This window comes from Doryrhamphus excisus, linkage group LG7 (genome assembly GCF_037039965.1).
Source record: "Doryrhamphus excisus strain RoL-2023G ecotype Guam linkage group LG7, RoL_Dexc_Guam_v1.1, whole genome shotgun sequence".
Taxonomy (NCBI): Eukaryota; Metazoa; Chordata; class Actinopteri; order Syngnathiformes; family Syngnathidae; genus Doryrhamphus; species Doryrhamphus excisus.
The window spans coordinates 21,743,131-21,762,328 of record NC_136363.1 but is presented as its reverse complement, the minus strand read 5'-3'; the positions used below and the strand labels follow the sequence as shown (position 1 = coordinate 21,762,328).

The 19,198-nt window shown below is 47.2% G+C and overlaps 3 protein-coding genes across 8 annotated transcripts; 2 read left to right on the top strand and 1 right to left on the bottom strand.

The window, feature by feature from the left end:
* Positions 1–57: 57 nt before the first annotated feature.
* Positions 58–1,574, bottom strand: LOC131108836 (diamine acetyltransferase 1-like). 2 transcript variants are annotated; one of them, XM_058060195.2, is made up of 6 exons: positions 1,306–1,571; positions 917–968; positions 775–855; positions 509–610; positions 411–451; positions 58–341 (listed from the first exon to the last, which is right to left on the bottom strand). In XM_058060195.2, the coding sequence occupies exons 1-6, from the start codon at positions 1,366–1,368 to the stop codon at positions 165–167; spliced, it is 516 nt and encodes a 171-aa protein (XP_057916178.2). In that variant the 5' UTR covers positions 1,369–1,571; the 3' UTR covers positions 58–164. The 2 variants fall into 2 exon arrangements, with proteins under 2 accessions (XP_057916178.2, XP_057916177.2); XM_058060194.2 differs by having other exon boundaries at positions 58–451; positions 1,306–1,574.
* Positions 1,575–2,420: 846 nt separating this feature from the next.
* acot9.1 (acyl-CoA thioesterase 9, tandem duplicate 1) lies at positions 2,421–6,549 on the top strand. Of its 2 annotated transcripts, XM_058060269.2 has the most exons (16): positions 2,421–2,549; positions 2,936–3,024; positions 3,151–3,177; positions 3,578–3,623; positions 3,908–4,078; positions 4,148–4,185; positions 4,258–4,341; positions 4,405–4,508; positions 4,663–4,736; positions 4,809–4,876; positions 4,960–5,071; positions 5,144–5,234; positions 5,300–5,385; positions 5,461–5,548; positions 5,979–6,129; positions 6,211–6,549. In XM_058060269.2, the coding sequence occupies exons 1-16, from the start codon at positions 2,536–2,538 to the stop codon at positions 6,264–6,266; spliced, it is 1,299 nt and encodes a 432-aa protein (XP_057916252.2). In that variant the 5' UTR covers positions 2,421–2,535; the 3' UTR covers positions 6,267–6,549. The 2 variants fall into 2 exon arrangements, with proteins under 2 accessions (XP_057916252.2, XP_057916253.2); XM_058060270.2 differs by lacking the exon at positions 3,151–3,177.
* A 177-nt stretch (positions 6,550–6,726) lies between these two features.
* Positions 6,727–18,976, top strand: pld1b (phospholipase D1b). 4 transcript variants are annotated; one of them, XM_078792444.1, is made up of 27 exons: positions 6,727–6,867; positions 7,341–7,450; positions 12,168–12,338; positions 12,423–12,586; positions 12,658–12,800; positions 12,872–12,980; positions 13,059–13,124; positions 13,253–13,311; positions 13,387–13,479; positions 13,562–13,714; positions 13,789–13,938; positions 14,361–14,444; positions 14,629–14,710; positions 14,799–14,909; positions 14,979–15,161; positions 15,263–15,482; positions 15,551–15,679; positions 15,746–15,864; positions 15,925–16,038; positions 16,270–16,380; positions 16,468–16,556; positions 16,628–16,741; positions 16,919–16,968; positions 17,072–17,206; positions 17,551–17,704; positions 17,784–17,901; positions 17,969–18,976. In XM_078792444.1, the coding sequence occupies exons 3-27, from the start codon at positions 12,200–12,202 to the stop codon at positions 18,191–18,193; spliced, it is 3,114 nt and encodes a 1,037-aa protein (XP_078648570.1). In that variant the 5' UTR covers positions 6,727–6,867; positions 7,341–7,450; positions 12,168–12,199; the 3' UTR covers positions 18,194–18,976. The 4 variants fall into 4 exon arrangements, with proteins under 4 accessions (XP_078648570.1, XP_057916251.2, XP_078648571.1 ...); XM_058060268.2 differs by lacking the exons at positions 6,727–6,867; positions 7,341–7,450 and adding an exon at positions 10,690–11,621; XM_078792445.1 differs by lacking the exons at positions 6,727–6,867; positions 7,341–7,450 and adding an exon at positions 11,688–12,063.
* The last annotated feature ends 222 nt before the right edge of the window (positions 18,977–19,198 follow it).

Below are 19,198 nucleotides of genomic sequence, written 5' to 3'. Positions count from 1 at the left end.
TTTCTGAAAGGACAGCTGAGTTTTATAGGAAAGACCACACAGCATGAGTTTGATTAGACACATTTATTATAGTAATGGATAATATTGGATAGTGGATCGCTGGCCTCACTTTTTTTTTTTTTTTTTACAAGTGGAAACATTCGTCTCCCCTCATATCCTCGCCTTCACTCCTCGGTAGGTGTAGCCATCTTGACCAGGCTGCTCTTATCAAACCTGTAGAGCCTCCAGCCTTCCTCCTGCGAGAGGTCCTCGGCACCGCGCCGTTTGTAGTACTGGATGGATAGCTTGTTGTTCTCGGCCACTACGAACATCATACCCGTGCAGCGCGTCTTCACCGCCAGCTGCAGGACAAGCAAGCTGAGGATAAAGCCCACATAGACCACATCTGCTTGTGTGATGTCACTACTTACGTCACTGAGCCGCCGCAGGATGTCTGAGCCGATGCCGAGTCCTGTAAGACACGAGCCATTAGAAGGGGACTAGACTGGACCGAGAGTGGACTTCTTACCTCTGTACTCATCCATCACGAAGAACTCCTCCAGGTAGAGCTGCTTGCCCACCCAAGGGTCATAGGTGAAGTAGTACATGGCAAAGCCGACCACTTTAGAATCTGGAAGACAGACGGCATTCTTTAAAAAAAAAACAAAACTGAAGTCTTCTGAGCCATACTTAAGCCTGAAAGCTTTTGTTCTCTACACAGAAAGGAAGTGGTGACTTCATGCAGTTGGAAGGTCAAAGCTTTTGAGTTTCCATCATGTGATGTGTGTCACCGACCTTGGCTGCTGCCCCCTCCTGGGATTTCAGCAATGATGCAGTGGTAGAACGGCGTTTCACCGAATCCATCCTCAAGGAGCTCTGTGAACCATGTTCCATACCTGAGACCAGACTCCTTTTTAACAACAAGCTTTCAACTCACCCTCTTCAGTCAGAGTCACCTGGTGCTCCATCTCCTCATGTTTAGCCAGTTCCTTAGAGCAAAACGATACTGTTACACACACACACACACACACAGGCGACGGATACATTATGTTTGAATAACAGTGGACGCTCAAACGACCAGATGGTGTTTACACAGGCGGCAGCTTCAGCGGAAGTGACTCACTGGGACCCGAACAAAGAATGCAGGTCGTGACGTCACGTTCAGACATCCTCAGGGGATTTTTATTATTAACTGTTGCGTCACAGTCGTTTTACTACGTCATCATCCACCTAGCCTTTCATCTACCATGTTAGAATTAGGTTCAACAACCAGTTAACCAAATTCTAACGCAACACCGGAGCGAATTAGTAGTTATGATTGACTACCTTCACCAGTCGTAATATATCCGGCACGTCCTTTGGTTCGGCCTTTCGCAATTTATACTCCATTTTCTCCTTTTACTCTTTTTTCCTTTCGCACGAAGTCCTCTGTATGTGAAGTGAAAGATTAGGAGCTTCTTCATTCGCTTCAGATTGGCTTTTTCCCCGCAGTCAGCCTCTGGTCAGGACGTGTTTTTGTCTCGACAAGGACATCCAGTTAGAGTCGCCCTGGGCCGGGTCGCTGGCGTCTGTTAGTTACGTCTTTGTTTACGTCTGTCTTTTATAGCAGAATGGTCCTGGTCTCTGATTGGTCGCCTTGTGGACGTATCGGGTTCCGATTACGCCCATTTTATCCAATCAGAAGCCAGTATGTGTCCACGTGACAGTTTTTTTTTAAATCAACCCTCCACAATAAGATGTGCAGGTTCCTACACCAAAACAGTAGCAAAGGCTAAGATCATGTTCGAAAGTAGTCTTTTATACTTAGTTTTTATTAGACTGCCAGTCACCTTTCTTCACTCAATTCCCATACATGGAATTGTTTGAAAGACTGCCGCTGTCGGTTTCCTCTCTGAATTAAAGCTATGATATCATCTCATAAAGCACTTTATCAGTCCTCGTGTGGTTAGTATGTCATTTGTTTTTCCCTATTAGGTCTCTTATCGGCAATTTATTAAAATATGTCTGCAAAATGTGATTTGCTCATCATCTTATTGTCATTGGAGACGTTTTGTGGGGCGATCTTAATTATAAATATATTGTATAATCGTCAAATAATTATTGCTTGTCTTGAAACAATTAGTGCACCCCATCCACCTCTTTTCTTTCCTCATGAGGGTTGTGGGTACGCTGGAGCCTTTAGTGCATCTCAATGGCGTTGTAACTATTACAAAACATTATTTACCATCACCGTAAACTGATTTTAAAAGATAAAATTAGAAACATTTAGTGTTTGTAGACAAACAGCATTACTATTATCGGACACCAAAGACTGGGTTCGGATTTGCATGTTGCTGTAGCCCCCTCTGCTGGGTCATATTGGTACAACAGTAAAGTGCCTGTCAATCTAAAATCAGGGTTACAGAATTATGGCCAAAACGCTACGTCAGAAATAGGGGCGTGGCTCATCGCCAACACGGAAGTGCCCGCCTCACTGTGGGCATCGTTCTGTCGGACTGAGGAGGACTGCTGTTGTTTGGGTTCTTGTTAACTTTTTAACATCGTCTTATCACCGCAATGTTTTCACCGAGGTTAGTCTTTGCGTTTGTTGTGTTTCAACCCAAACAGCCGATTAAAGATAGCTAGCGTGTAGCTTCTTGAATGGTTGTTTTTGGCCCTGTACTTAAAGGGGTGGAAAAAATGAAACAGGGTGGAGGAGTGTGTCCACACACACTGAGGGTGTGCCTGTCTGGAACGCACCTCTCTAGGGAAAACTACCGTAATGGACTCAAAAGTCTTCCATTATGAAAAGTCTTGTCATTCATTCATGGTCATTTTGAATTTCCCCAATTTGAATCCACAGCTGCTCATTGACAGATGACCAGCTGCCCACAGAATCTTAAAATGGGACCAGGAAGGTACATATGGATGAAACAGGACCTCTTAAAAGTCTTTGTGTATGTTTGTTTGTCTGCAGGATGTTGTTGCTGCGGTCTTGTGCATCTTTGACGACCAGGCATCTGTGTACGGGCCCAAGAAAGGGAAGGGCACCAGACATGGTTGAAGGTCAGATGGCCGATTTGGTTTTTGTATAACATGAGTGACTAAATAACCTGCATCTAGTGTTACAACGCAAACACACATAAGAGTCACATACTGCAAAATGGAAGACCTCTTTGTGTTTCTCCACAGGAAACCCGCTCTTGCACGTGTCAAATGGTGTGTTGGTAAACACAGTAACGTCATGATAATTAGCTCTTATTGCACGTTAATTCTCTGCGGCATGCCTCCTGGATGGCTGGTGGACCTTTTAGCTGCTGCATCTCCTTCCAGGTCTTGAGAAAAAAATTCCACTGTTCCAGTGGTCGCGCCTGTTTACCTTTTAACTCTGTCTCCACGCCCCTTCTTGTTCGTTTTCCCTGCCGAGTCTCATTATTGACGCCTCTCTGAGGAAACAAGATGTCACTAACATAAATTCTTAGTCAAAGTATTAACTTCTCATTGATACAAATTGTCTTTTGTTTCCTTAGCGACCTGTTGACTGAGATGGTATTAACCCTTTCTTTTCCGCTGTTCCAAAACACACACACACAAACATGACTTCTGCTCTGCGTTCCAGTGCGAAACAGGCTGAGAGAAATTGTGGGAGCTTCCACCAACTGGAGGTATGGAACCATCAATGAGTTACAATGAAGATATCTGGCATGTCATCTTAGTCGTCTCACCTCCAAAAGTGACCTTTTAATGGCATTTTAACAGTATTACGTGTCCCGAGAGCCTTCTTATGAGCACCAAACTTGAGAAAAATCTATTGTCTCTCTCACCTGATTGCAGAACAGACACAACCCAGTAGGGCGTACTAAAAATGTAACCAAACTGTAACCAGCATGAGATACCACCCCCTGCTGGTGTGTAGCCAGAAATACACCGAAATATTTCTTGTGCGCAGTGACCACCAGCAAGCCATGGCGGAGCGCGTCAGCCTCTCCTCCATGTTGGCCAAGTCCCAAAGCGACCTTCCTGTCAAGAGCATGAAGGACAGCTTCCTGGAGGTCCACTTACCTCTGGGCTCTGAGCCACAGCTCAGAGAGAAGTACCTGACCTTCCACAACACCGTCAGGTGCGACAGAAAACCAGCAGGAGGCTCGGGCCCATGTGGCTGAACGTCTTTTCTCCTTGTCTTTGTCAGGTTTGGACGCATCCTGGAGGATTTGGACAGTTTAGCAGGTAGCCTGTTCTGACACAAGTCACGCTAATGATGGAGTGGAACTCTTGATGATAACTTCCTCTGCTGTTCAGTGCTCATCTCCTACTCACACACGTACAATCCAGCCCTGAAGAGGTCGCCATTGTCTATTGTCACCGCCCTGGTGGACAAAATAGGTGAGAGTCCCCAACACTGTTTCGTACTTGAGTCTACAGTCTTGACTGATGTGTGCCTTTCAGATATGAGGCAGCAGGTCATCTATCCCGACTGCGACATCAAGTTCACTGGTCATGTGACGTGGGTGGGAAAGACCTCCATCGAAGCCAAGATGCACATGACGCAGGTAGGCCCGCCCTCGAGTCACCTTGATTGACAGGTTTTACACCACCCATGAAGAGTAGAAGCTGTTGTCGCTGCCAAGGGAGAGAACAGCTTTTGTTCATAGAGCATAAATTCAACGAGGAAATTCTAATTGTGTTGTTTTTGTTTTGTGACAGTATCGAGATGGAGCTTATTGTCCAGTGCTGGATGCGACATTTGTCATGGTGGCTCGAGATCCAGAGAACAAAAGGTTGCATGCTGTACTTTTTAGGAGGAAAGATAGTAAAAAACGTTGACTTTGTGTACTTTTGCTTCCCGCCAGAGCGGCGTTTGTCAACCCACTGAGGCCAGAGGGTCCCGAAGAAGAGGAAATCTTCCAGCAGGGAGAAGGTAGCGGAGAAGATGTCTGGCAACGACATGTGACATGATATGATATGGCCTCCTGTGTGTGTCGGTGTGTGTGTGCTCTGCAGCTAACAAGTCTCGGCGTGTGGAACTGAGCACCGCATCCCTCCTGAAGGTGGCTCCCACGGCCGAGGAGAGAAAAATAGTCCACGGCCTCTTCCTCAACACTCTGGACACCAAGTAGGAACACGCTAGTGTGGAAGCCGACCTCTTCGCTAGGTTTATCCGTTCACGGCCAGTGTCGTCTTTCAGGACGGTCAGCTTCCGCAGCCGAGTGTTGCCTCCCAGCTCGGTGTGGATGGAAGACGCAAAGCTCAAAGGGCTGGAGATCTGCCACCCTCAGGTGAAGCCAATGTCTGTCAATCACACCAATGTTTACATTTGTTTACTTTATGTCTGATGTCTCAGGAGAGAAACATCTTCAACAGGATCTTTGGTGGCTTCCTCATGAGGAAGGCCTACGAGCTGGGCTGGGCCAACGCCTGCTCCTTTGGGTGAGAGTTTGAGCTCAATGAGTCAACACAATTACTCCAAAAACACTTTCCAACAAGTGGCTCCATCTGCCGCAGGGGGTGTCGCCCCAGCCTGGTGGCCGTCGACGACATTCTCTTCCAGAGGCCCGTGGAGATCGGCTCCTTGCTGATGCTCTCGTCACAGGTCAGGAAGTAGCAACCAAACACACAGACAATAATAGAATATTATGGAGTTTGTTGATATTGAAGAGCAAAATAAACAGGAGTCATCATGTCATCATATGAGAGCGTATTGACAAAATATTGATCTGGAAAGACCTTTTTTTATTTAAGGTGTCAAACAAAACTATTTTAAATTGCTGCTGAATTATTTTCAAAATGTTAATATATTTTTAATATGAGAATATTTTTATAAAAATCTCTATGAAATCATATTAAATCAAGTTATTTTAAATTTAGTGTAAAATTTAGTGTAAAAAATGTAAACTCATTTTAAATAAAGCTATTTTATTGTAACAAATTTCAATAAATTAATACAAAATTTTGAAATGGATGTCAACTTGAGCGGGTCCAACAGATGTGTTACCATGACAACCACGCCTTCATTGTTGCAGGTGTGCTACACGGAGGGGAAGCACATCCAGGTCAGAGTTCACAGTGAAGTCTTCGACCCGCTCACACGGCAGCACAACACCACCAACGTCTTCCACTTCACCTTCGTGTCGGACCGCGACGTTCCCAGCATCGTCCCTCAGACGTACGGAGGTAAGCTCCTTCGTGCACCCAGCCCACACTTGCTCTGTTGGCACCGTCCTTACAGGTGTATCTCGGATGTTTGTCCCGCAGAGTCCATGTTGTACCTGGACGGGAAGCGCCACTTCAACCTAACGGTGGAGCAATGACGGAGCACCTTCATACATTAGCGTCCTGTTGTTTACATCGTTTGCCTCAATGGGAACATGCTTTACATCCACGTTACTGACTTCCTTTTCTTCTCGCTGTTTGGACGTGACCGGTCAGCATCTACTTCCTCATACATGACACCTGACTGACTTTACGCACTGCTTTCATTTTTATATATATTTATATTCCACCTTGACTCTGTTACATTCTTCACTTGGCTGCTGGTGTACTTTTATATTTGCTATTAAGTTGTGTACAATGCAAATAAATGGATTCGCCTCACTTTTGGTTCTTCGCGCCAGCACACACACACACACACACACGTTTATCACAGTTACCCTGCAGGATAAAAGACATCACTTAAAAAAACATTTCCTGCACACTACAGGAATCTTGAGCTGCACTGGAATGTGGAACGTTCCTGTTTTCCTGCCTGTGTGTGTGTGTGTGTGAGAGAGAGAGAGAGAGAGAGAGAGAACCTGAGCGAGGGAGAGACTGCAATTCACTCCCATACACCTGTTTGCTTTCAGGGAGGTTGTGACACAAACTACCTGGAGTCTTGACGACTGGAGACGACAAAGCGATGCTGCCTTCTTCAAGGTATATATATATTTATTTTTGTATTGAAGTCAATCATACATGTGTATTGAAAAATGATAATCAACTTCACTGAAAGGAAACGACTTATAGACGATCAAACAATTGAACAACTTTTAATTGGAGGTTTTATTAATTTAAACAGAAACTTTCGTCCATATATATCCAGATATGTTCATTCATTTGCGGGCATGCTGGAGCCTATCCCAGCTGTCTTCGGGCGAGAGGTGGGGTACACCCTGTACTGGTCGCCAGCCAGTCGCAGGCCACATATATATACAAACAACCATTCACCCCATACTATCCAGATATGTGTTAAATGTATTTCAAGTTAACATAAGAAATGTTAGGCACAAGTAACTCGTCAAGGAAAACACAATAACTCCACAACGTGCGGTGATTTCACAATAAAACCCCTAGAGGCATGAACTGAGATTGTGTCCCTTCTCACTTCGCTCTCTGCTCTTATTTTGAAGTGACCGGAACTTTGCGGCGTAAATCACCTCAGTGAGTGAGTGAGTGAGTGAGAGAGAGGCGGCGGCCGTCCCTTCATTGACACACAGCAGCTGCTTCTCATCTGGAAGAGGTAAGACCGGCTCTAGTTTCCGGGATGCGTGTGTTTGTTTATCAAAATGTGCGACTTTACTGAGTAAAGTTTACATCAGCGCGTGCGTGCAATAGGCCGGGAAGTGTCCACGAGGCTGCGTGCACTTGGATGCGGATGTTATTGGTTGTTATCGTTTGGTGTCAGCGTCACTGCGGTGGTCATGTGGTCACGTTAACCAACCTAAGGGCCGCGGGCTTCTTCGTGTACGTGCATATTCTCCTGACATGACATGTAACCCCCCCCCCCCACAAAAAAAATCAAAATCACAGCTACATAAAATATGATTTTGTTGCTTCCAGGCATGCTAATTGTCCAAATCTGACCTGTCAGAATGTGCACATTCTATCATGCACTTGGTCGGCTTGCAGAACATGCATACTTTGAATATACATATAATACGCATACTTTGAATATATTGGTGTATAATCCACCTTCATGTAAGCCCTCACCTCCAATTTTGGCTCAACATTTGCAAAAATGTGACTGATGTAACATATTGATTAGTCCTGCTCCAATCCAATTTCCTTTAACTGCCATTGTTGACTCCCAACAAAGGAAGCCAACAAGCTAAATTGTCAACAAGAGTTTTTATTGCTCACTGAGTTTGTAAAATTAAAAATTTAAAGTGGCCATGATAGTAATTATCCTCTAAACACTACGCTACCCATGAGTCTTAGCTGGCATTGCCATGGAAAACAAGCAGCCAGGATCCCCCAGGATGGGTTGCCATAGTAACTGAATCCATCTGAGCCAGATGTGACTATAAAAAAGACACAGTGCGAGGCACGAATTAATTAATTAATTAATTTCCATCCATATTTTTTCAGATTTTTGCTACGTTGCTATGGTTGTATATAGTACAGTAATGACTGTAAAAGACATTTGTGGCGCCCCCTATGGGTTGTGCTTTGGAAGATATGCCAGCATACATCTAATAGAGGCAGGCTTCAGCACCTAAATTGGTTTGGATGGAGACATATCATAATATATCTATGTATGACGTTGAATGAAATGATGGAGGCCACGAAAAAATATATTTGATCCTGACAGTCAAAACAAACACCATCTTCTTCCGGATGTCATCCATATTTGTTGTTTAACCAGACAAGGGCAGCATTTCCCATTTCCTAGATGTCACTAAAGGAATATTATTTTAGATTTTCACAGACTTGTGTGTTTTTGAGCCTGTGTCGCAAGGCTGCCGACGTACTATGGGGCAACAACATGTCCGCCCACCATGTTACGCCAGCAGAGACTGGCAGGAAGTGTGAGGAAAGTGTGTGTATGAGAGAGAGACGAATACCTGCTCTTCCACTGCAACTTGTCCTCCTCAACGTGGACTTTCTGTCATCTTTGTGGGCTGGGTATGGCTTTTGTTATGCGTCGGTTGGACTGTATTTGTTGCGTGTGTGTTAGTGCGTAATGGCTTTCCCAATACTGTACATGGGAGTGCTTAATTGACTTTGCAGGCGTGTGCGGCAAACACACACTCATGGAGGGGCGTGGTGATGTGAGAGGTGCAGCCTTTTATCAATACCACCAGCAGGCCGACTGGAAGATGAGCGCATCAACCTTTGAATCATTAATCATTCGCGGTGTCTGTGCTTGCTGCGTTCAGCATCTTCATGTTAACAAACTCCCATCAGCCGGTGAAACTAAGCATTGAAATGCGACAAATAGGGCCGAAAGATCTCCAAAACAAACAGGATTACTTGCTGTTGTGTTGCATTAACACAGTGACAGTCTTCCTCAGGGCTTGTAAGCAAAAGGTCACAGGTTTGATCTTCTTGGTGCAGCCTGTCTTAGAAATGTAGCCATGCTGTCCTGCAACATCTTAAAATAACACATTAGGCCTAATCCTATGTGGAAAATTGTGGATGGATGCTGTACAAAACAAGACCAAAATGTTTTTTAGTGAGTATGAATTCATTTAAAAAAATGCATTTAGCCAGAATAAACCCCTTTATTAAACTACTGAATGATGTGAAGTATGCTAACTGAACGTGGACAGCCCACTTGGATGTAGCCCAATAAAGCTATTAGCCTAATTAGCAGGCCGCTACAGGAAGGGAATGAAAGAGATGTTGGCTGTAATATTTCTTAAGAAGTGAATGCTGAGTTAGACGAAACTTAAAAAACATGTTCGTCGTGAAATTCCGCTCGTTGCGTCGCGTTGCTTGCGGTGCATTTCCAAAATGACTCAATCGTCGCCCAAACAAGCAACATGAAGCTCAGTGTATTATATTGTACTTAAGTACGTGAGCTATAATGTCAACACTAGCGACGCCCTAGACTGAAGAGCCAGTTTGATTCAATACAAATGTCTTTTTTTTGGTGGTGGTGGGGGGTGTCAGTTGAATTCCTGACATTTGTCGTGCCGTTTGTCATTAGTTAGTAAATCAAGTTGTTGTGTGACTGGTTTGTCTGCTGAAATGTTTCCAATGATGAGATTAGCATCACCTGATGGGGGACAAGATGCTCTCTCATAGTTTCTGTTGCTTATCACCCAACAAAAACGCTGAATTAAGTATTAATATTGAATATAAAATACTCAGAGAGAGTTTTATCAAACTTTAGAAGCAATACAATGTCATGTTTGTTGCATTTGATAGCGCTCTCACAGTGAAACTCCACCTGCTTCACCCTATCTGACCACGAGGTGTCACTACAGCGTCTTCAGCCCTGTCAGCAGTATTTGAATGGGTCCAAGCACAAGATTGTGACTTAATTAGATTTCTTAATTAGACCGTTTATCTGTCAAAACAGTCTAGCCCAGGCGTCTACTGAGTGTGATGCAGTAAGTCTCCCCGTCAGAGATCATAATATTGCTGCAGCATCCCCTGCTCCCTGAAAAATCAATTGTCTGCATATTTTGTGGTGTTTTTTTTGCTCACCCAAGATTGTTTTCTCTCTCGCTGTTGGAACTAAAAATATGTTCATTGTTCCTTTATTTTAATCAGTTTACATTGAATTCCCCTGCAAATACAGAAACGGGGAAGAATGGGAATAAAGCAACAGGAAGTTAAATGTGAAAATGTTCCACTGTGGTGTGTAACCCCCCCCAGTGACACGCTCCAAAATAATGTAGAAAAGTCTACCCAGAAAAGCAGATTTTCTCATGAAAATAGTTGTCACACTCTGGTGAAAGTGGACAGCGTCCTCACACACACACACACACACACACACACACGGATGAAAACATTCAGGCCTCCATCCTTCTTGTCCTTTGTCAACAATGACTCAGGTCCTATGCGTGTCAGTGGGCGGAGCCAAGCCGCAAGACAGCAGTCTGGTTCTTCCTGTTTTGTTCCTGCACATGTCAAGTGTGTGCGGGTGTGTTGTACACCTGAAAGTGACTTTGCCATTTGTGTTTAGATAGAAAAGGTGTCAGGTTTTCCATTGACACACACAGGCACATGCACGCTTTAAAAAAAAAACATCAAGTAAAAGGACACGACCTTTCACCTCTGTCACACATTAACATTGCTACTGTGAGATTCGGTATCAATACTATTGATTCACTAAGCAAATTCTCCATGAATGGCTTTGTTTGGTCTTTTTGTGAAGTCTTATTAGTGGCGGCCATTTTTGTTATCCTGCCATAACTCTTTCAAAACACTTAATTCCATAATAGAGCAATAGTTGGCTAAATAGATACAATAGATGGGCGTAAAACTGTTCAATAATATTGTCTGAAAATAAGAAATTGAACATTGATATGTCGTTGGTAGGGCAGTTTTGCGGCATCTCTGTGTGAAAGAGGCGTATGAATGAGACTGTCATGCCACGTCGGTGAGAAATAGGTGAGTGGACGGTTGCGAACTTTCCACTCTCCCAGTTGGACACTCGGGTGGCGTCTCTGTGTGCCTCTCATCTGCTTTTATTACACAGACAGGTACATTTGACAGAAGGCCCGCCCCCTTATCTGTCATTGGCTGTCTGGGCGACTCCTCCTCACTGCCAAGGGAAGTTTCTCTGCAGTGGCGGTCCGCATTTCACTGATGACCACCCTGAGTGTCTGAGTGTGTGTGTTTGTCCCTGTGTGTGCCTGTGCTGGCATGTGGTACAGAATGGAGGACAGGGGTAGCGGGGGGAACAGTTCATGCTGAGGATGATGAGGATGGGCTTCCCTCAGCCGTCGCAGGCTCAGGTCAGTGCATGTGTGTGTTTTAAAAGGATGACGGCTTCCTGTTGCAGCCTCAGCTGTGTGTGTGTGTCTGTGTGTGTGTGTGTGTGTCCATTGTCCCACTATCTAGCTGGGGAGTGATGCAATGTGTGTGTGCACCTGATCATCGTGAGTCCTCATCTGTCTTCTCACATAATAATTTGTCAGAATGTAAACATTTGCAAAAGTTTGCTGACCATATTTGGGCAAAGGGGTGGAGCCAGCCTGCTGGTCATAGAACATAGGAAGCCATGTCGCCCTCTTTTAGCCCATGGTGGTTTGCATCCTCTCCCGATGCGATTTATCTTCTTACCTGTGGCCGCCATCCTTCCCCCGCTCACTCCTGACGTTCCATCATCACATCCGACGAGACGCTAATCCAAACAACGGGATTAGCGGCCCGTTTTAACCTCATTCCTTGATAAAAGTGAGCGCCAGGAGGGAGACAAAGTGGGCGGCGGTGTGAACCTGTGAAGTGATTTTGGAAGTAGTAGCTCAGTGACACCGCTGCCTGTCCCCCCCCCCCCCCAGGTGAGCCCCGGGCTCCAGACTGAGTGTTAGCCATGTTGGGTCAGGCCCAGTCGACCACCAGCACGCTGCAGCTGGTTGCCAACGACATGAGCGGCATCATGGAGACGCTGGATGCCCGTGAGCTGGACACGGACGACAGCCACTATCACACCACCGATGCCGGAGTACCAGGTTGGCGTTTTTCTTTTTTTTTTTTTTTTTTTTTTTTACTGCTTTGAAATCTCCTTTGTTTGTACGTTTGTCTGACTATTCCAGCAAAGACTTTGCCCTTCATGGCTGTCTACAACACGGTGGGCTTCAAGGAGAGCAAGGCCGATGTCTTCCTGTCCTCGCCCATCACCGCCAAGATCCTGGAGGTGGAGCGCTTCACGTCAGCCCAGGACCGCTTCAACGTGAGCCAGCAGCGGAGCGTCAGCAAGGTGGCTCATCAACACGTTTGGTATCGAAGAGCTGAGATACGGGACTAAGTCTCTCGTTTGTGGCGTTTCAGTCCATGCCTGCCGTGTACAAGATCGAAATGAAGCACGGCGAGTTCACCTGGTTGGTGAAGAAGAAGGAGAAGCACTTCCTGGATCTGCACCGAGACCTGCGCACCTACAAGGCCGTCATGAGTCTGCCTCGGCTGACACGCAGGTCTGTGTGTGTCCGCCGCGTTTGCCCGCATCGTCTCTCACCTCTCACCACTCGCCTCCGTGTCTCCGCAGCCACACCCTGAGGAGGCCGGCGGGCACCGCGGACGAGAGGGACATTCCCAACCTGCCCAGAAGTGGCGGAGAGGAGCTGGTCAGAGAGGAGCAAGTATCCAGCAGGAAGGTCTGATCATCATCCAGAGCTGTTTGGGGTTAGTCTGGGTGCTGCTTTGTTCACGTTTCTCTGCTGGTTTTGTTCCAGAAACAACTAGAAGATTACCTCAACAAGCTCCTGAAGATGCCCATGTACCGGCACTACCCCGGCATGGTACCCGACCATCACATCCCAGAGCACATATTGCTAATAAATCAAATTTGTTCTTCATAACATTCTTAGAATGTCATTAAAACGTCATTCTTGTTGACGTTGGATTTATTGAACTTCTTCTCTGTCAGATGGAATTCATTGACGTCAGCCAGCTGTCATTCATCCACGATCTGGGCCCAAAGGGCTTGTAAGAAAACTTCATTGACTTTACTGTTCCTTTAACGAGATGAAGTAGTTCCTCGGAGTATCGCTCTGTTTCTAGAGAAGGAATGGTGCTGAAGCGATCTGGCGGCCATCGGATTCCTGGCTTAAACTGCTGCGGTCAGAGCAAGATGTGTTACCGCTGGTCCAAACGGTCAGTCAACACACACACACACACACACACACACACACAGTGAAAGATGTCACATTTCTACTTGGCGTTGTTTTATTTGTAGCTGGCTGGTGGTGAAGGACTCCTTCCTGCTGTACATGAAGCCCGACTCGGGCGCCATCTCCTTCGTGATGCTCTTCGACAAGGAGTTCAGCATCAAGATGGACTCCAAGGACACGGAGACGCAGCACGGCGTGCGCGTGGACAGCCTCTCCAGGTGGGCCCGCACTTTGCCTGGCCGGGTGAGCGCCATTTTGAAGTCTCTCTCTCTCTCTCATCCAATCCCTGCAGGTCGCTGGTGCTCAAGTGCAGCAGCTACAGACACGCCCGCTGGTGGGGGCAGGCCATCGAGGGCTTTGTGCACAAGCACGGCGGAGCCTTCCTCACCGACCACCGCTTCGGCTCCTTCGCCATGCAGGAGGAGAACGTCCCGGCCAAATGGTAACCATGGCAACCCAAAAGTGCCTTTTGTTTTCTTTTAGTGTTTGTATCTTGAAGCGCCGCCCACTCAAAAGTGCTTAAATGCAAAGTACGCAACTAAACAAGCCAAAACCTCCATCTCACAAATTAAAACGTTGCAGTCAATCCATCCTTGATGTAGTGTGTGTGTGTGTGTGTGTGTGTTTGTGTGTGTGTGTGTCACTGGAGTAACACGACACAAAAGTTGGGAAAGTGAGCCTCTGTCCTTCATCACCTGTCCCCCTGCTGGGCAACACTATACTGCCTGTGAGACGCCATACGTGTGTGTCTGTGTGCGTCTGTGTGTGTTAGTGTGTCACATGTCACAATATGTCACAGCAAGTCAGACTTAAAAAGTAACTTGCATCCTAGAAAGTGAATGATTGTGGTGTGTGAGCGTGCAGGTACGTGAATGGGAAGACCTACATGGAGGACGTGGCCAACGCTCTGGAGGAGGCCAAGGAGGAAATCTTCATCACAGACTGGTGGTGAGTTCAAGTGCGTGCGCGCTTGTGTGTGTGAGTCCACGGAGTTCACTCGGTGGTCACATCAAGTGGAACGGATCGCTTACCGTCTGACACGCACGCATAATTCAGCTCACAGGTCGTCATAAAAACCACAACCCTCAGAAGGCACCGCGCGGTCATGTGATCACTGTGTGTTTCTTCTCAGGTTGAGTCCGGAGATCTTCCTCAAGAGGCCCATCGTGGAGGGAAACCGCTGGCGTTTGGATCACGTGCTGAGGCGTAAAGCGGTGAGTTTCGAGCTTGCGCTTGGACGAAGGTTATGAAGTAAAAAGGGTGGGGCTTGATGTGACGATCTTTGCTGTGGTTTTCTAACAGCAACAAGGAGTGCGTGTCTTCGTGATGCTCTACAAGGAAGTCGAGCTGGCGCTGGGCATCAACTCAGGCTACAGCAAGCGAACGCTCATCCACCTTCACCCCAACATCAAGGTGAGTCCACGCATGTTCGAGGAAGGTGTGCACGTCTCCCCACCCCCTGACGCCGTTCGACCTCCGCAGGTGATGCGTCACCCCAACCACGTCTCGTCCGCCGTCTACCTGTGGGCGCATCACGAGAAGATCATCGTCATTGATCAATCCGTGGCCTTTGTGGGCGGGATCGACCTGGCGTATGGCCGCTGGGATGACCGAGAGCACCGACTGACGGACGTGGGGAGCGTGACCTTCTCGCACCAGGACGAGGTGTCTAGTTTTTTACCCTGCTTGTCCTCATTAGGGTTGTTTTTTAAATAAAGATACGATTGTATGGTACATCAATCTGTGTTGTATAATTGTTTTCCAAGGCCGAGGAATCTACCGCCAATGCGACCGCTCAAGCCAACGGTAGTGGCGGCGTATCCGGCGGCCACACGAACGCCGCATTCTCGGCGGACGACATGGTGGTGCAACCAAAGCTCAAGGGTCAGGGAAGGATGAGGAGGATGAAGATGAGCATCAAGAGGCACCTGCAGAAACACGGCCTGTCTCACCCCGATAGCGACGACGAGCTGGACGACGAAGACCGTGAGTGCTGGTGAAGGTGAGGTGGTCTGTGCCCGCCAAAGCTCATGGGGTCTTTGGCTGTGTTGCAGGAAACGAGGCGGAGCGAAATCTGCAGTCGGACGTTGGCGATTTGTGCGGGAATACTCGCTTCTGGCACGGAAAAGATTACTGCAACTTTGTGCACAAGGACTGGATAGAGCTGGATAAACCTTTTGATGGTAAACAACATGGCGGCTGTTTGGAGGTTTGAACCCTCAGTCACCACCGCTGGGTTCCTCTCATAGATTTCATAGACCGACACATCACTCCCAGAATGCCCTGGCACGACATCGCCTCCGTGGTTCACGGCAAAGCTGCCCGCGACGTCGCCAGACACTTCATTCAGCGATGGAACTTCACAAAGGTCAGCTCACCGCCATTTGAGGAAGAAAACGCAGGATCTTCATGTGTGTTTTCCCGCCAGATCGTGAAGCCCAAATATCGTTCCCTGTCCTTTCCGTATCTGCTTCCCAAGTCGCACACCTCCGCCGGAGAGCGGCGCTATCAAGTCCCCGGGTGCACCACCACTAAAGTTCAGGTTGTTGCTTGGTTATACTTTTTCCCGTATTGTCGGAATTTCCACCAGTTTTAAATACAGTAAATGCATCTTCACCCTCACATGTAGTTGGCAGAGCTTTATTTTAAGATGTGTAGCGAAGCCTGCTTCTTCTCATTTAGTGCTCATAAACAGGCTCTAGGTTTGAACGTCAAAATGGCAGCCTGATAGGCCACCATATGTTGTGATTGACTTTCCTGTGTGGTCTGTCAGATCCTTCGCTCGGCGTCGGATTGGTCGGCCGGCATCAAGTACCATGAAGAGTCCATCCACAACGCCTACGTGCACACCATCGAGAACAGCCAGCATTTCATCTACATAGAAGTGCGTTTTCACATCACATCAGCTCGTTTTTTTTTTTTTTATCCTGATGGCGGCGCACTTATTGACGTCAATGTCGTTTCCGCCCAGAATCAGTTCTTCATCAGCTGCGCGGACAACAGGCACGTTTTCAACAAGATCGGCAACGCCATCGCCGAGCGCATCATCAAAGCGCACAGGTGAGCGTGTCAATTTCCTTTTGTCACTGCAGCAATAAAGTTATATTCAAAGGAGTCTATTTGTCTTTTAGGGAAGGTAAAAAGTACCGCGTGTACGTGGTCACGCCTCTGCTGCCCGGCTTTGAGGGTGACATCAGCACCGGAGGAGGCAGCGCCATCCAGGCCATCATGCACTTTAACTACAGGTGGGGGTTCGATGAAAGAAACCTAACGATTAATAACTCAGCGCCACACCTTAACCCTTTGGCCGGTGTGTATGTGTGAGATTCCTTTAGCGGCTGCCATGTATCTCCCGGCTTCTTGTGCAAACATGGCACCCCCCCTCTAGAGCAAACACTGATGACAATATGACTCTTGTGCAGGACCATGAACAGAGGCGACCAGTCCATCATCTCGCAGCTGAAAAGAGAGAGTAAGTCACGTGATGCACCCACGTACACAGGATGAGGAAAAAGAGGAAGTAAACGCAACGTTCAAGAGTACGATGAGCGAACGATGCGACTTGTGTTTCCCAGTGGGAGACCAGTGGATCAACTATATCTCCATCGCCGGCCTGAGGACGCACTCCGAGCTGGAGGGGAAGCTGGTCACAGAGCTCATTTACGTGCACAGCAAGATGCTCATCGCCGATGACAACACCGTCATTATCGGTAAGAAAATGCGCCGACTCATTTGAAATCTGCAAAGCAAATTTGACTGCGCATTTCTGCTTCTTTTGGATGATCAAGACATTTTCTAAAAGTTCATTTTTCATCTGTAAATGTTGCTATTATTATTATTATTGTTAATATGCAAGTTACTTTTTATGCTAGTGTTGCACTATGCTAGACACACAATATTTCCAGTAGGGCTTACTACTTATCCTAAATACCCAGTATAGCCCAATACACTATTGTGACCCATATTTAATGGTAGAAAAACACAATATGCAAATCACGTTTGTGGTGTTGTGTCGCCCCCTGTTGGCCATTACAAGTATGACTGTCTTCCACAGGCTCAGCCAACATCAACGACCGCAGCATGCTGGGAAAGCGGGACAGCGAGGTGGCGGTGATCGTGGAGGACTCGGAGACTGTGACGTCGGTGATGGACGGGATGGAGTACCAAGCCGGACGCTTTGCTCTGCAGCTTCGCCTGGAGTGCTTCAAGTGGGACGATGCTTTCCACACGGCCAATTGTCATTGAAGGCACCGTCTTCTCACTCTTTTGTCTCCCTTTAATCCTCAGGACGATTCTGGGCGCTCACACGGACACCACCATCGACGTGTCGGACCCCATCAGTGATCAGTTCTACAAGGAGGTCTGGATGAGCACGTGCGCTCGTAACGCCACCATCTACCAGAGGGTAAACTTCATCGTCATCTTCTTCAAGATGATAATCCTTCCTGGAAGTAAAACATTTCCTCCTGCAGGTTTTCCGATGTCTACCATCCAGCGATGTCCGAAACCTCCTTGAGCTGGAGAGCTACCTGGCCAAGCAGGGCCTGGACAAGGAGGACATGGCCCGAGCTCGTGAAGAGCTGAAGAAGATCCGCGGTTTTGTCGTGCAGTTCCCATTGCAGTTCCTGTCCGAGCAGAACCTTCTCCCTCCCATCGGCTCCAAAGAGGCCATGATGCCCATGGAGGTGTGGACCTGAGCCCCCAGTGTGTCTGACTCACAGGACTTCATCCAAACTTTTTTTTTGCCCCCCCCAAACCTCATCTCACCGCTCATTAACATCACGTCAGATGAAATAATGACGTCCCTCCCGCTGCAAAACCAAGGCAGACGAGTGGAGATGCTGAGTGACATCGTCTTAAGAGGTCGTCATGGTGACGCAAGCAGCTTCTAAGCAGCAGTGAGGTGGTGAACGTCCTGCAGGCAGAAGAATAGATGATGTATGCAACGTCCATGAGTAGGGAACGCCAGGAAGACACTACAAGCCTCAGCTCCCGCCTCCTGGCCACGCCCCTTGGCCACGCCTGCTTCTACGTGTGATATTTACATCAAATCCCAAGTGCCAAATGTATGATAGACCTCCACTGCTGATTCTGTGGTATCCATCCAACGACCACGTGACCATTGGAACATGGGCACTTGTGACGTGTTCAAGTGTCATCTGCGGACTTGTGGTATTTCTCCAAAACATGTGAAGGCAGCATGTTCCTCCGTGATGATAGTGGTCTGCATGTACTCCTCTTCGGAGTCTTCCTCTCTACCTCGCTGTGCTCCTACCTCCCGTCGCAGCTTTTGTCGTGGATTCCCTCGTCCTCTTAAAGTTGCCTTAAAACGGCAAGCGACAGCAGCAACAGGAAGTGACTTCTCCGCATGCGTCCCTCAACTCGTCAACACTGTGTCTCCACCAAAATGCTAAATTTGCACAGACTGTCGTGTTCATGTGGCGAACGTGCTCGTGCAAATAAAGAAATAATGAGGTTAATGAAGTGTGATGTTGTCATGGACTCATTGATATAAAAATGAAACATTCCAAGCTTAGATTTTCAGTCAGCTTGCAGTACTCACCCTTAACCGCCCAGTGGCGCTGTAGGTCATGATCTGAAGGTGTCACGTGTTTGAATTTGGGCCTTGCTTGTTTTCCAGCGTCGTCTTCCACATTTGGTCAGGAAATAATATCAGTTTTCTTTGTGACTTTGCTAAAAAG

Coding starts and splice junctions, on each gene's coding strand:
- LOC131108836 (XM_058060194.2), bottom strand. CDS start 1,368: ATGGAGTATAAATTGCGAAAGGCCGAACCAAAGGACGTGCCGGATATA. Junction 856..916: donor GGTGACTCTGACTGAAGAGG/GTGAGTTGAAAG, acceptor CATGGTTCACAG/AGCTCCTTGAGGATGGATTC. Junction 611..774: donor AGGAGGGGGCAGCAGCCAAG/GTCGGTGACACA, acceptor TCTGTCTTCCAG/ATTCTAAAGTGGTCGGCTTT.
- acot9.1 (XM_058060269.2), top strand. Junction 4,509..4,662: donor CCAAGATGCACATGACGCAG/GTAGGCCCGCCC, acceptor GTTTTGTGACAG/TATCGAGATGGAGCTTATTG. Junction 4,877..4,959: donor AATCTTCCAGCAGGGAGAAG/GTAGCGGAGAAG, acceptor TGTGCTCTGCAG/CTAACAAGTCTCGGCGTGTG.
- pld1b (XM_078792444.1), top strand. CDS start 12,200: ATGTTGGGTCAGGCCCAGTCGACCACCAGCACGCTGCAGCTGGTTGCC. Junction 15,680..15,745: donor GCTGGATAAACCTTTTGATG/GTAAACAACATG, acceptor TTCCTCTCATAG/ATTTCATAGACCGACACATC. Junction 15,865..15,924: donor AGCGATGGAACTTCACAAAG/GTCAGCTCACCG, acceptor TTTTCCCGCCAG/ATCGTGAAGCCCAAATATCG.